At 31.9% G+C, this 16,749-nt stretch overlaps 3 protein-coding genes across 3 annotated transcripts; all 3 read left to right on the plus strand.

Annotated features, from left to right (window-relative positions):
- Window positions 1-4,736: 4,736 nt before the first annotated feature.
- LOC116771335 (peptidyl-prolyl cis-trans isomerase sig-7) lies at window positions 4,737-7,328 on the plus strand. Its single transcript, XM_032663167.2, has one exon. The coding sequence runs from the start codon at window positions 4,844-4,846 to the stop codon at window positions 6,842-6,844; it is 2,001 nt and encodes a 666-aa protein (XP_032519058.2). The 5' UTR covers window positions 4,737-4,843; the 3' UTR covers window positions 6,845-7,328.
- A 1,984-nt stretch (window positions 7,329-9,312) lies between these two features.
- On the plus strand, window positions 9,313-11,634 carry LOC116771219 (putative neuropeptide precursor protein). Its single transcript, XM_032663015.2, is given in 6 exon segments — window positions 9,313-9,519; window positions 9,896-10,018; window positions 10,086-10,326; window positions 10,403-10,552; window positions 10,626-10,804; window positions 10,807-11,634. Coding segments are annotated over 6 exon segments (1,107 nt in total). The 5' UTR covers window positions 9,313-9,443; the 3' UTR covers window positions 11,145-11,634.
- A 2,685-nt stretch (window positions 11,635-14,319) lies between these two features.
- Window positions 14,320-16,705, plus strand: LOC116771598 (uncharacterized). The gene is given in 6 exon segments (XM_061523243.1): window positions 14,320-14,362; window positions 14,499-14,703; window positions 14,795-14,962; window positions 15,897-15,985; window positions 16,094-16,165; window positions 16,168-16,705. Coding segments are annotated over 6 exon segments (837 nt in total). The 3' UTR covers window positions 16,428-16,705.
- The last annotated feature ends 44 nt before the right edge of the window (window positions 16,706-16,749 follow it).

A 16,749-nucleotide genomic window follows, 5' to 3' on the forward strand; every position in this document is an offset into this window, starting at 1 on the left:
TAACTCCAACAGTAGATAATCAAATGACATTCATTTTATTAAAGAAGATTCAAGTTATTGGCTATTTATTATAAGTTCTTTTTCTCAATTCGTCCTTTTAAACAGGCTAAGATCTTAGACGATGCTGCCTATTCGTCGGTATTATTATAAATACTTTAATTAATTATTTTGATTTACCACAACAAAAAGTCAAAGATATGGGGTGGGACTCATATACATATACATACAGTTGAACATATACCTAAATATATAATAATGGCGGTAAAACTAGTTATTTGATACTAAAAGAATTATGTCTATTTTCTAACTAGCTTTTGGCAACAGCTCTACCTGCATATTAAGAAGTTACCTTCGAGATACGCGTCGTCATCCCAACGAGATGTCATTCGATTTCTCGTTGCTAACGTCATTAGATCCTGACTTTGTAATGGACTCCTTAGGATATTATCTTCGTGCAAGTGTGAGTACCGTCAAAAGTGGTCCAGTCGTTTCAAAGGCTATTTGTTCAGAACAAACAGATAGACACACATTTTTTTAATTCCATTTTTATTGTATGTCCTTAATGTGCGCTAAGTGATAAGCCGACAACTTTGAATTCAAAGTTACAGACAGACACTGTTTTATTTATTAATTTGTCTTATGGGAATGATACGTGGAACGTGGTATGTGGGACACGGGACACGGGACATGAGATATAGATGGCAATCTATTAAATCAATAATTTATTATGGTCCTTTTAATTTTCTACCTTAATTTGTTTAGTTTTAGATAAAGCGTGTGGATAAATAAAGGGTCATTCTCTATAAGTGAAGTCAAATACTTGACAAACGTAATATTCATGTCACCATATAATTTTAAACTATAATAAATATACAAAAACGGTAAATATTTAAATTTTTAACGGATTAAAATCTTAATATACATTTCCGGCTTCCTTTTATGTTATGATATTATATTAGATAAAAAGCATAAAATATATTTTTTTGTATTATAACTGCCTTAATTAACCATCGTTATTTTTCTGTTAATATTAACCTTTTCAAAAAAGGAAGATGTAAATTACGTGTTTAAATAAATAATAAGTTATGTGTTTACATATTTCGAACAAATATTATATTAAAATATTTTGAGAAATTATATATATTCATATATGGTGAAGTGGAAGCACTATCAGACACAGAGAAACTCAATTGAAATTGATTCTCTCCAACAAAATTTCCAATATCATTGGGCCCTTAAATTCGCCCAGGAAATGGAGCAATTTCAATCACAATTCTTAGCGATATTCGTAAACGCACCTGCTGACTCGACACGTGCCCCGCTAAGAATCTACTTAACGTAAGTGACCCTACTTACCGAATCCCAACTGAGCCGTCGGAGACGTTTCAATGGCCGGCAATTTCACGTGGACCAGACGCCATCTGCGACCGACGCGACAAAAAATAACATCCCCCAAAAACATTTGCTAAAGAAAGGGATATTAGTCTCCGCGGGGCAATAATCGAAGCCAATCGGCTCACCGAACGCGCCTACATGACACTTTTTTTTTATTTATACCATTTCTTTAATGCAATATCTTGATATTATACCTCCTTACCAGCTATAAGATGGCGTCATTGTAAGCTAGAATAACTTAAACTGAATGTTACATAAAATATTATATAACTCTAATCCTCAATTAATCTTTTAAGCCATCAACTTCGGTATAAAATGCAAGAAATATTTTTTAGCGTATTTTTAAACTCATTTTTTTTATTTTATAATTCTACAAAGAAGCGGAGCTATGTAATAACTTGCTTCTTTTTTATTTATATTAAAAATAGAACATCGGCATTTATGATACGCGGATAGCGCGTCTATAATTATCTTAGACAACACAATAACTCCAAATATGCATGTGCATGTCCACCTTTAGCAAATGTGCATATTAAAACAGCCTTTATTTATTGATTTATTAATTTTGAACCATTCCTCAACTAAAAGAGCTTGTATTTTCAGTAATGAAAACGGAATTAAATTTTACTTTTATGATTACAATTTCAATTTACTTAAAAAACGTGCAAGTTCGACAAAGAGATAAATTTAAAATATAAAAAAGAGTTCATCGACATTAATGCTGCAACTTATTTTGAAAAACACAAAAAGTTCAGTCATCGAAATGAAATCATAAAATCGAATTCAGGACGTTTCGTATTATGTCGTAATAACTATAAATTCTTGTATTATAGCTATCATAATCATTTGCAAAGGAATACATGAATCTAAACTACTGTAAACTTGATCAAAAACTGTTTACCCTTTAGAATAAGACAAAAATATACCAACGCCATATATTACTAACACATAAAATTCTTAAAACATCGAAGCGGGCTTGGCCAATTTCTCTCGCCATTTCCCCTCAATTTTTTCAATACCAGTTCAGGATCATTTAACATTTTTATGTGTAATCTTGCTCGCGGTGATAAGACAAGGAGATTTTTGTGCTTGTGTTTATTTTATCGGCGACGTTTTACGGCGGGCTCTAAACAGATTAAATCTAAAGAGTGGGGCGCTATTCTTTCAACATTTATTGCCGCGGATTTCGGTTTTCACAAAATTACGAGACAACACCATATTGCTTTGGCATTTCTTTCCTGACTGATGAAAATTTAAGATAAGAAGAGGAATAGGAAATAAATGGGTATGCATATCCATTCTTATAATTTAATTTATAAGAATAACGATTACAAACAAAATATCTCACTGTATAATATCAGTTTTAAATAAATTATCTATTATGGACTCAGTATTCAAACAAGAGGAGGGAGTGTAATAATCTGTTTTTAAAAAACAAACATAAAACACAGGCTATATGAAGCGAAAAGTACATCAAAACAGACTGCTTAAATTATGCAACATTTGTATGGAAATACGGATCGCCCTCGCGTCTTTAAAATACAGCCCATGTTATTTGTTGCGTTTTGGTGTGACTCGCGTCCGGATTTGATTGCTTTTTCATGTAGATCATAACATTGCAATAGTTTTATGAATATCTGCAGATTTTATATCTATGATTATGTGTATCTATTGTTTTATTTCCTTGATAACAAAAATACTAACGATAGATCAAACTAAACTACAGGACAATTACAGGACTAAACTAAAATACAGGACAAAAAAAAACTTTGCTAATTAGTCTTTGAAGACTAATAACTCAGAGAAATAGACAGAATCTTTAGTAATCAGAATACTTTTGACTTAATCGATTCGGTTCTTTAACTTTCAGAAAAACTTTTCATAAATTTGCAAATAAGTTTAACTAACGAAGAGACATTTTTGTAACTCTCTACTAACTATTAGGTTGTTCAAAAAGTTTATAGAGGACATACCTAGAATAACGCACTGGCAGTTTGAAAGTAGTTGTAATCGCGTGTACACAGCGGTAGTGCACGCTCCGACAAACATTTGAACTAGTGATTGCTGTACGTCCCACTGTTTGTATTGTCAAAACTCACCGTATGTCAACTTCGCAATGAATTTGAAGTAGTTTTTTTTTTTATAAACAGCAACTGACTATATTTTAGTTGCTTTTTGAAGAGAAGATTAATATAAAATATAGGTTTCAAAATGTTATACTTATATTATAGGTGTATATAAGTCAACCGATCTGCAATTTTAATATATATTTATTTTTTGTATGTAATAAAAAAAGGTATCCATTTTATAACTCATCAAAATCACAACACCATATTGCTGCCAAAATTTTCTATTTGCTGGAACATATTTTATAATTTCGATACGCTACCTTTTTAGCTGCCAGAACGAAAATTTAAACGGCAAAACAAAGATGTAAACAAATATTTCAACCTTATAACAAAATAAAAAGGTGCACATTTCCTTGAAACAGTGTTAGGTGAGTTCGCCATTTATGCTAGGCTAACCTTATATCCCTCGAAGAATGGTTGGTAAATTTTCAATACTCACTTTATTAGGGGTGAGCGGATGGAGGGTGAACGAAACGGCCTTTATTAGATTTGCTAGAAACGTGAGTATACAGCCAATTGCATCGACTGCGACCGACACCTTGATATTGAAAATTTCTATGAGCCCCATTTATAATATATAACCTCTTTAAGTAAATTACTTTTCCTTCCATAATATCCGAAGAAAACATTGATCTAGTATTTTAAAGTTACTACTTGATGTACGTAAGATTCGTACATTTCCGGAAATTGTGGTATTAATAATAAACACCATTAAAACTAAAACGGCTTCTTCGAATATAGAATTTTAAAATATATATAAACTATGAACAAGTAAGCAATATTTTAAGAGATTGCTGAGTTTGAATTACTTTTTGCATCAAATAATTAATCTGTAAATTTTAAGTTACTTACTTTAATATCATGTCAGAAGGTTGTAGGGAACAATAATATTTATTATGAAATCCATACAACTCTGACCTAAACATAGATATTTGTTCAAATTGTGTAAATGTCATCTATCGAACAATTTAGAAACTGCTTTACTTTTTCAACGACAAAATCTTTTTGTTGTTGGTTAACATATAGATGGCACTACAATCCAAACCAAACTTTTATTATTATATCAAATACTTTATACTTGTACTATTTAACATAAAATTTCATAAATTTACCATTTTTTTAATTTAAAAAGACTTTGGTCGTTAAAGCGGTTTAATTTTTGTATGCAAAAAGGCATAAACTTAACTTCAAAGTCAAAAATAAGATATAGGTTAGAATTATGATGTGTCAACGAGCATCAAGCTTTAACTAGTAAACAGGACCTATAGTTGTTTTAAAATGATTTTGTGATAAAAATTATAAACTGGAGATCTGTTATAATGTCAGTCGTAATTGAAACCACACTGGGAGATATTACTGTAGATCTTTATTTAGATCAACGACCAGTAACATGTTTAAACTTCTTGAAGTTGTGCAAGATGAAATACTATAACTACAATTTGTTTCATACAATACGAAACGGTTTCATTGCTCAAACTGGTGATCCCAGTGGTGAAGGATCGGGAGGACAATCAATATGGGGTATTCTAGAAGGACCGCACAAACGCTTTTTCTCTGGCGAGAAAATGCCCAAGATTCGTCACACCGACGCTGGTTTGCTATCCATGGTATGTACCGATGATATGATGGTAGGTTCGCAATTCTTTTTCACACTTGCGCCCGATTTAAACTCTTTAGATGGAACACATTGTGTAATAGGTGAAGTAACTGAAGGGCATGATGTACTAACTAAGCTTAATGAAGTAATATGTGATGAATCCTATCGTCCATACAGAGATGTAAGAATTACACATACAGTTATACTTGAAGATCCTTTCAACGACCCTCCCGGGTTGAGAGCTCCATCAAGGTCGCCATCTCCAAGTGCAGAACGCTTAAAGGGTGGTAGAATTGCTCCAGATGAAGAAATTGATGAAGCACAGGGCAAAACTGCCGAGGAAATCCAAGAAATGATTGAAGAAAAGGAAGCAAAGGCTAGAGCAACAATTTTAGAAATTGTTGGTGATTTACCTGATGCTGAAATAGCACCTCCTGAAAATGTTTTATTTGTATGTAAACTCAATCCAGTCACAACAGATGAAGACTTGGAAATAATATTTAGTCGTTTTGGTAAAATAGTAAGCTGTGAAGTTATTAGAGACAAAAAGACTAGTAACTCTTTACAATATGCTTTTATTGAATTTGACAATAAAAAATCTTGTGAAGATGCTTACTTTAAAATGGACAATGTGTTGATTGATGATCGCCGAATTCATGTTGACTTTTCACAGTCAGTATCTAAAATGAGATGGTTAGGGAAAGGTCGAGGTGTTCAGTATTTTGATGACGATTCAAACAAAAAATCTCAGAGAAACACAAATAGAAATAGTCACAGACAACAACAAACTGATGACACAAACCATAGGAGGCGTTATGAAAATGATAGAAATGGTAAAGAAAGTCATAGACATGATAAAGAAAGAGACAGTTATAGGGACCACAAAGATAAGCCAAAAGATAAAAATGTTAGGAGTAGTGATAGAGAAAGTAAAATATATAACCGAAAGCGTAGTAGAAGTCGATCTAGAAAAGATAATTCACAAGATAGAATACACGAAAGAAGACAAGATAAGACGAGATATCCTAAAGATATGAGTAAGTCTAGAGAGGACAGAGAAAAAAAGAAAGAATCACATGAATATGTTGAGAATAAAAGGGATAATCGTAATTATTATAATTCAAGATCATCACCGAGTAAAAAAATTAGAAAAGAATCACCATCAAAACGGCATAGAGAGAGAGAATTAAGCAGGAGTAGAGATAGGAGTGACAGAAACAGACAAGAAAATAATGGTGTTCATCCAAGGTATAGAGAATCTAATAATTATACACACAATAAAGAAAGTAAAAGTGAAAAAATTAAAGAAAATACTAAAGGTATAGAATCAAAGACACCATCACCAGTTACGAAGGAAACTAAAACACAATCCTCAAAATCACAAAAGAAAACTAAAAAGAGTTGCAAAGAGAAGACAGAAGACTCAAAATCCAAAAAGAAGGAACGTAAAACTAAAAAACGTAAGCGCTCAACATCATCTTCAGAATCATCGGATTCAAGTTCTAGCAGTGATAGCAGTTCAAGTGAAAGTGATAGAAGGAAAAAGAAAATCAGAAGAAAAAAGAGAAAATATTCAACATCTAGCAGTAGTTCTGAGAGCACCTCAAGCAGCTCATCAAGCAGTTCGGACACCAGTACAGTGTCAAGTTCCAGTACCGATAGTAGCTGCAAAAAGAAACGTCAAAAGAAAAAACTTGTGAAGAAAAGCAAAAAGAAGTTATAGGCTTAACTTAAAATCATATTACATATTTTTTTAAAATTGATCTAGTACAATAAATTTTGCAATGTTTTTATATTATTTTTTTTTTTTAAACAACCTCAAATAAATATATGGAAATTGATTGCTTTTAACAATGTAATGTTTAATGAAATAACTGTGCCTTCATATTAACCTCATACCAATTAGTACATGCATAGGTGATTTAAAATATAAGCAATATTACCAAAATTTTATTAACATTGTTTAGAGATTTTACATTTATAATCTGTGGCTTAGCACAATATTAAGTAATTGTGATACCATTGTGAGTTTGACCTTTTACGATAGTATAATAATTAAATGTATTATGTACCTAATTATTAAGATTGTTTGTTTTTACGATTACAAATCCGTTTGGAATATGATAAAGTATTTTTTCTTTCTATTCTTTCAAACATTCAATAATCGAATGTAAAATTAATTAACCAAATAAAGCATTATTTCTATGGATATTTTTTAAATATAATTAAATTTCAGAATAATACTTAAACAAAATGATATGTGACATCTTTTAAAAATACCATAAATAAAGAAGATTTGACAACCAAACCAGTAATTATATAGGTATATTTTTGCACTACATTTATCTTTCGCCCGTCAAGATATTAAAGAGCTATGACAGGTCTCATATAAGTTTTAGTATCAGACTCCTTTTCACAAATCCTTACAATGTTTCGAGATAATAACTTTAATGTTATTTTATCATTTTTCTTAGAGACGCCATATATATAAATTTATAAAAATTTACAATAAATTCAGTTTCTGTTTACGTCAGGCAATTTTTAACCGAAACAAGTAAAATTTTACCGTTGTATAAAAAAGACTAAAACTAGTTGCCTATTATAATTGGTATATGATTGTCAGTCACATCGCTTTATTTTCCTTATAACGTGTAAATAAATAATATGACGTACCCATTTTGTTTAAAGGGGGTGAAATTAATAAAAACATAATAAAATTTCTTCCCGATATAATCAGCGGCAACATGAATGTTTTGAATATTAAAAGGAAATCATAAAATACGTCGAGTTTTGAAGTGATATTACCTGATAGCAGGATGTCGCCGACATGACATCGAGACCATTCTATTTGGCGAGTTTGCTTTGTGTGAGAATTAAAGCGACCAGAATGTCCGACTCTTGTATTGTATTTATATCTACCTATAAATGCAGTTAAAATGCTTCAGTACTTATAATATTATACCTATTGAAAAACGATCTTATTGTATTGAATATATAATTTTAATTTTTTATTATTTAGGCTATAACCACTTGGATTTTTTGTCTTATTTGACGTTATTGTTTTTTAATAATTATTCTCTTACTTTCCCGTTTAAATGAATAGGAAATACTAGTAATGTTTTCTTATTAGTAAATGAAATTGTAATTGCAACCATAAATACGTTGATAGCAATTGTCTTAATAATTCAGTAATAAAGACATCGGAAAATCTATCATGATTAATAAATTTAGACGCCAAGTGCCGTAACCGTCATCTACTGAGACATTGGACATGTTTTATTGAACCTCTTTTGGTGAACATAGGTAAGGATATACTCAATTTAGGTAAAATGGTAAGTACAGTATTGAAGTAATATTAGTAAGAATAATCAAGACGAAAATCTTTTTTTTTTCTAGTTCCCTAAAGGCCAAGCAGTGCTTAATAAATGAAGAATTATAAAAAAGTATTAAAAAGAAATTAATTCATACAGTTGAATTAATTTACTTAAATAAAGTAAAAAAAAAAACGAATACATAAATGTACTTTTACTTCAATTATGTAAAGCATTTCCAAAATACATACTTTTTTATTTTAAGTCTATTCGACGGGAATCTTTAATTGATAAAGTTTCCAATATCTTACATAAAATTGGTTATAGGTACTTATCTTAATTTAAAACTCCGTACGTTTCCTACTAAAATATAAGATAGTGTTTGAACTTAACATTCTGAACAGCCCTGGCAACAAAAACTAATTATTATGTAATAATTATTGCTGTTTCTACAGTTTAGTTGTTATTCTAAAAGCCTACCAGACATCGACGTAATAGTTCAGGACTGAACTCTGGGACAAATTGAGATAATACATCCGAAGCCGAACATCATTACCTATGAAAGGTAATAAAAATACCTGCAGAGTTATTTAGCGGTTCTGTTGAGCAAGACAAATAATGTTCAAAACTACAGTTGGTCTTAAAATTTCGAAAATTATTCTTCATTATTTTCCATTGTCGATGAAAACATTTATATATACTTAACGGACGTATAAAATATTATATATATCTATATTCCCGTTGTTGTCTTGCAAAAAACAGCTCATGATTATACTTTAAAAAAGTATAAAGAACTTTTGAAACCTTTGAAAATATTATAACATCCAGATTCGTCCCTGATTGGGTTCACTGCGCATGTCGGGACTGTATCGACAAGCGTTCTGCTTTTCTCTGCCGACCGACCCGGTACCCGCCACTTGTCCTCAGAGTGTGGACCATAACGTCGCATTCGCATTCTCCGAAGGCGTCCCTGAAAACCCTACCAAAAGAAAAGTTTTATAAAAACTAAGAATGTTATTCATCTCGCTCACCGCTTTGGTTGCGGTGTTGGCCGTTAGCAAAGCGGAACCCACCCCGAATACCAAAGGTAAGTATGTGATAGATAAAATATATCTATGTGATAAAAAAAATATCTCCTAATACCTTATATATACATAAATATATTGTTGGTAATGTTTGTTATATTGTTATGATGCATCATATCGATCTGGCGGAGGCCGGGTCGTTCTATATTTAGCAACAGGTGGATCAAGCGCGCCGATGTATCTGCGTAGTTCTTTCAGCTTTAATGGCCGATCTTTTCAAATAAATTTCAAAAACTTCTTATAAATACATATATATAACTAAACAACTTAGGTAATATCATAAAAATACCTAAAACATTGATCGCTTATAAAAAAATTGGGTATTATTTCTTTATCTCGAAACTTCTATTCTTTATTCAAGAGTAATATTTTTCTTAGAAGGTCCCATAGCGGATCTGCCAGAGAATTGGGACCAAACTAAAGACGATACTCAATCATTGTTTCTCAATAAGAGTGACAAAAATGACCTCGAGCCATATCCTCTTGCATTGAGCGAAGAAGGTAATAGAAACTAGTCTTAATATTATAACATAAATTGATGTTTTCGTATATTTACATAAAATTGTAGGCAATTCTGATGGATATGAACCCGTAATGGAACAACGTTACGGAGAATCCCCCCAGTCACACGGCGAGTTAGACAACCTCATCATGAGACCAGAATTGTATGGTGAGCCGCCTGCTATGGAAGGTTTATCAAGCGGATACGAATCTCGACGAAAGAAGCGAGGAAGTGGGACCAAAGTGGGTGGGGCTGGAGCTGCTACAAAGGTCGCTACAAAGTCAGGTTCTGGCAAGAAAAATCTGAAGTATGTAATGCTCCATATTTAATTTAAGCTTTGGTATAGTTTTAACTTGGTACTGTAATAAAATATTTATAAACAGAGCTGATGACGCACCTACACCTGTGGATTCTGTCAGCTTTGATAACAATAACAACCGACAAAAACGTGGCAGCGGCACCAAAGTAGGTGGTGCAGCAGCCTCCGCTAAAACTGCCACAAAAAATTCCGGTGGCAACAAAAAGAATTTCCGGTATGATGAATCAAAAAAAGTTTTTTTTTTAATTTTCCCCATCCCTCCCTCATTTGTATATTTCTTTATTTAGACCAATATCCGAGCGTCGTAAGAGGGATTCGGGGCTTAGTGCTGCTGAAGTTAGAGCTCTTCTCAATCTGTGGGAAGCCCAGGAACGCAGGAAACAAGAGTGGAACGCCAACCAATGGGCTGACCGTTACTACGGCCACGTGAACACCTTAGTTGAAGATCAGCCCGATGTAGAAGAAGAGGCGTCTGGTATAACGATCCCATGGTGATGGGCCCCCGTGACCGAGATTATCCTCGTCACTCATACTTTTCAGAACAAAATCGCTTGGCTCTAGCTCACGGTTTGCCCGAAATCTACCAAGTAGATCCTAACGAACTAGCACAAAGGTACGAGGAAGCCCGTCGTAAGAGAATGTATGCTAACAAGGTAAAACGATTCATGGTTGCAAGGAAACGCTCGGATATGCACCAGAATAACTACCGACCCCGCGATGATCTATACACGTTGGCAGAACTCCTGCGCTCATCGCCTCGCGTGCAAGAACAGGACATACCAGTATACCGTCGTCTGATCCTTTAAATCCGTTTATAAACACGGTGTCCAAAACAAAACTGTAAGACATTACCACATTCTATAATAGTAAAACTATTTCTTCTAAATATGATAAAAAAAAAAAAGTTTCGATATCGCACATTATCGAACATATTCACAGCATTTAAAAAATGGAGATCGTCTTGCATTTAATTAGTGTTTAGAGTATAGCTATTTAATCTAACTTTAATAACAGTAGCATAAATATTTACATTCATTTTAACAATGGCCTAGAGGACAAATACCTGTTTTAACTAATATATATATATTTTAATTTTATTACAATCTACAAATCTTTACTGTTTCTACCTCGGTTAATCGCATATCTTTTAAATTTACGACGTAATTTTATTTTTGTTAAGAAAAAAATCATAATAATTTCAAATATGTATTGCATAGTGATGTAAAACTTCACATTTTATAGCGAATTATGTATAAAATATATAAATTGCTGTATTAAACTAGCATTATATTATAATTAATGTTTCATTTTATCTGACACATGTCCTGACTAAAAGACGGATATTTTGGTCTTATACTTTTCTGTCCATTACTATAAGCTTCGGCTATAGAACCCTTTGCCAAAGTGGGCGATAACGCTCCGTTGTGGGCCTAAAGGGGGGTTGTAAGAGAAAAAGGGGGTGATTTATAATTTCATTTAGCTAAGATAAGTTAGTAAGTGGTTTTTAGTAAGCAAAAAATGGGAGTGCAAAAAAATAATTGTTCACAAAGTGGACAGAACTCAAAATAAGTTAGGGAAACCCTACTTTATAGCAATAGACAGTACAATAAAATAGCTAAAAAAATATTTCAATAAAACTTCTTCGATATAAAACAGCTTCTTCTGTTTGAAGAAACAAAACCATTGTTTAGAATACATCTGCAAAATATTTATTTACAAATCTTCCTTCTTTATCTTTAACTATATTTGTGAAAACCGTAGAAAAATCGAGACGGAGGCGGAAACAGCGGAGATGAAATTTCTTCATCGACTACTTGTTTGGTGTACTCTTGTCACCGTCCTTTAAAGACCCTAATAAAGCCATTATAATTTTAAGTGTAATGTGAAGTTGTTTACTTGTCCTTTATAAAAATTATAACACTATAATCCCACCCTGGCAATAATATCTATATTTGAACATATATTAAGGACATTGAGGTACCTATATTCTAAAAATACACACGTATTGTTCTATACCTAATATTTTAATCATTGTGTAAGCCATGTCAACAACACTCCCCTTTTATGTACATGTAAGTACTTTTATTTTGATATTATAGCCATTAATGGTACTTTCTTGTTTCACATATTTAGATAAGAACATGTTTTTAGAAGTTCTATTAGGTACATCAATTATCTAGATATCGATTTTATTATCAATTCCATTCATAGTTTCCAAAATATTCATTCGGTTAATATAAGGATTGTCGGATTTAAAAGATAGATGATGTATTAAAGATGATTAGTAGGTTTGTAAAAACTTAATATTATATCTCTGAGGAAACGTTTTATGGGAATGCAATAACATTTATAGATCTACGTCAATGTCTATAACATTCAAGTATTTGCTACTAAATTAATTCGCAATGGGCCAATGGAACTTTCCTGGTGTATTAAGTCATTCTGTTTTATTAAAAAGATATTACTTATCCCACATTAAATAGCTTAATCGAGTAAAGACGCCAACAAATACAGCTAACATAAAAAATCCTGGCTGGCGATAAAATTGTTATATGTATATTCTTTTTCTGTTACCTAGCATGATAAAAAAAAACGTAAAATGATTATTTTCTTTATAACCTTTTACGAATCGTAACCTTTTTCTGAAAATAAAACTCATTGTCAGTTTCATATTTCGTTATAAATTTTATACTGACATTAATCTTAAGTAAATTTTTAAGCTTCATGCTGTAAGATAAATTGAATATTCTTAAGATAATATGGAAAGTGATCCCGACCCTATACTAAGTAGAACATCGGAAAATATCTCTCTACAAAGCAATATTGCATCTGGAAACAGTTCTGTTACTACTGAAGATGTCGAAAACACGAAAAGCAATACGTATGATCACATTTCTTCTTTGTTTGTATATTCTAAAATGTTTTTAACTCGTTTAGGTAAAGACTTGTTTTCGTCTATCATGAACTATTTTTATTCCGAACGCGTTTTACCAAATCATATATTGGATTTGATAAACACCCAAAAACGCCTACGTCTAGAACGTGAAATAAATACTTCTACGTACACCAGATGTAGCGTTATACAACATGGAACTCATACTTCTGTATTCAGAAACGATGAAGCCATGCAAAGTTTTTAGTTACGAGAACAAATATGACGGAATCGAAAAGTCACTTCAAAAATATTTAAGCCCTATCTTCTTTCCAGTAAAGATGACATCAGCTTACAATGTACATCAACCCAAAACCACACAAACACAAACGTGGACAGAGAACCAGTTTTTGTATTAGTGGACTCAAGATGTGTAAGCAGTCCCAGCTCCAGGGAAATCCTTATTAATAAAATAAACGTTGCACAAGATTCGACTAACAAGAGTCCGAAAAATAAGGTCATACATGTCGATACTCCTTGCACAAGCACAGCATATGCGGAATATATAACGATCCAAAGTCGGACATCCGATTCCATGATGAATTGGAAATGATTGATATAAATTTACAAAGCGACAATGAAATTCCCATCGATACAAAACCAGATTCAATTGTTGTGGCGTATTTACGAGATAAAAGCGAAGTCATAGATAAAGATGAACCAAGTTCGTCTAAAAAAATGTCGTTGCTCGATAACCTATCCAAAATGGAAACAATACCGGAAACTGAGCGGCTTTCTACATTTTCAATTCCATCAAATTCAAGACATGAAAGTAATACTGATAAGAATAAAGTTGATTGATGTAGTGACCAAATATTTATTATAATTTAAAAATTATCTTTTGAATTAAACAATTTTATAACGATAAGTATTTTATTATAAGTTTTATTAAAATAGTGAACAACTGAACATTAATACATTAACTTGGCCTAAAATTTTAGTAACTGATCAACATATTTGTTCCTATTAACAAAGTGAAAATTCAATTGCAAAAGTGCAATGTTTTTCTTACTAATCACTTATAGAGATATGGTCGAAGAGCATTGACCATGTATAGTTTTTCAGTAGACATCTCTTATTCTATTTTAACTTGTGATTGAACTAACTTATGCTTAGCATTCATTGCTAAAACTAAATACTAAAAAAAATGTCTCATTAATTACATTGATCACAAAAGGAAACCATTCTTATCGAAAATCTATTAATACAGGCGTTCTTTTTAAAACAGGTATATCAGAAACCTCGTTGGATGTACACATACCTTCATATCCTGGGTCACCTCGATCTATTGACTTTAACTCAAGTAGTTCAATAGAATCCATAACCGTGCGTAACCCACAATTAAGAGACGCTATTGAGTTTCTGCATCAGGACAAGGAATTTCTTATAGCTGCTGAAACGGGAAATGATAAGCTCCTCGCAAAGTATATAAAGTAAATATTTGATGTAGTCTTTTTTCAATCTAATTACATACTAATTTTATTTTTTTGAGTACTGATAATAATCTGTTTTATGTGTTTTAAGACAGGGAACTGACATACATCAATTCGATCACATCGGAAGAAGTGCTTTACACTTGGCAGTCTGCTCTGATAACACGAATGCTGTCAAATTGCTGCTGGAAGCTGGTCTTAATCCAAATATTAAAGATAATTTAGGGATGACTCCACTTTCGCTATCTTTGATGAGGAGGTATGTGTCGCAAGAAATTAATTTTCTTAACTGAGAATGACTTCTACTTAATATTGTTATCGTATACCTAATTCTGGAATGTTTCATCCTGTATGTAAAAGTAAATTTTGTGTCGCACAAAATAAAAGTTTAATCACCTTATCACTAGCTTTAACTGACCATTTGTAATATCAAATGACACCATAGGCATGAAATTTTCCCATTTTCGAATACACAAAATCTCTCATATTTATTTAATAGTTATTTATTGTCTCTACAAGATAGACATTATGATACAGCAATCTGATTACAACAACAGTTGGAGTCTTGAATAAAAATAAATATTTAAAAACCTGCAATAAACAGATGTGTGAAAAAAATATTTAGCAAATGAATTTGTATACAAAACGCAAAAAACACATTTCATAAAAGGTTTTCCAAACAATAATCTCAATACTTATTTAATTGATTTTATTGCACAAGTTCTAATAGATTGTCTTTCATTTCCGGTTACAAGGCCTGATAAATTCCAACAAATGAAAGACAATTCACCTAGCGCAAAACTTTGTAGCAGGTTCTTAAATAAAGTAATTTTACATTTAAGAAAACTATTTTTCTTTTAGAAATCAAGTAAATTATTTCTAATAAAATACGAAATACGGTTTGAAAAATTTAATCTCAAATTTAACATAAAATTAAAATGTGTAAAACTTGTATTTTATTTTCATAATGTATATTATCAATGGTAATTCAAATATTGAATAAATATTTAGTCATCCGTGTTTTTTATACGGATGACTAAATTATGATCATGTTATTTTAAACTTCCCAGTCTTCTACTGAAATGTTTTAATCCTATTGTTGTTAAACTTTTGAGTTTTGCCTAAATTATTTTACTGTTGATTCTGGATTCTAGTCAGTATGTTTAAGCATTTATGTATTTGATATATCACAGGCCATCCACTGTTGTAGCTAATCTTCTTTTCGACCACGGAGCAGTGTTGATGCCACGAACAGACCCGATGGACACCGGCTTATTTATTCGTAATTATGAATGTTTTTGTTACGGACAGTACCTATAAAAAAAAAAAGGTTAACTAATAAATTATTAACTGTAACATCATTTAATTATTGATTTGTCATCTTTTCTAGAATTTGTAATGATGTGCACACCCACATCTGAAGAAGAGAATATTCTACGACTACTTGTAGATAAAGGTGCTGTAATAATGATACTGACGCTCCGGGACAGCGACAAGCCCTCCATTTTGCGGCTATGAGCAATAACGTGAACTTAATCCGCATTTTAGTGGGCCTGGGTGCGGATTTGTATTTGAAAAATCATAGAGGAGAAACGCCAAAAGACGTAGCCGAAATATTTCATTGTAGGGAAGCATTTGACTTACTGAACTATCTTGAAGAAATTGAAGAAGTAGCAATAACCGCTAATTCGAATACTTTACTCTTTGAAATCCCTGAAAAATAAGTCTATCCATCTCGTTTGTTTCAATAAAACAATATAAGGATAGTGAAAACCATTATTTCTGGTATCTAGGAAAATATTTTGAACTCCCTGGAATAACAAAAACTAATTAACTGTACCTAATGTATGAAGTAGAAAACTTTAAATTTGAACGACTGAGTAGATATACTATTAGCGGTAAATTTTAGCAGACATTTTTAAAATTACATTAACCACCCGTTACTCAATTACCATCGCTGCTGAAACTAGCCTTTGGATTTCCGAAGAAATTTAAAAGGCATTGCAACTCGTGATGGATTCCTTCTTGGTTTTCTTGTTTTCTACA

This window comes from Danaus plexippus, chromosome 17, assembly GCF_018135715.1.
Source record: "Danaus plexippus chromosome 17, MEX_DaPlex, whole genome shotgun sequence".
Taxonomy (NCBI): domain Eukaryota; kingdom Metazoa; phylum Arthropoda; class Insecta; order Lepidoptera; family Nymphalidae; genus Danaus; species Danaus plexippus.

Coding starts and splice junctions, on each gene's coding strand:
- LOC116771335 (XM_032663167.2), top strand. CDS start 4,844: ATGTCAGTCGTAATTGAAACCACACTGGGAGATATTACTGTAGATCTT.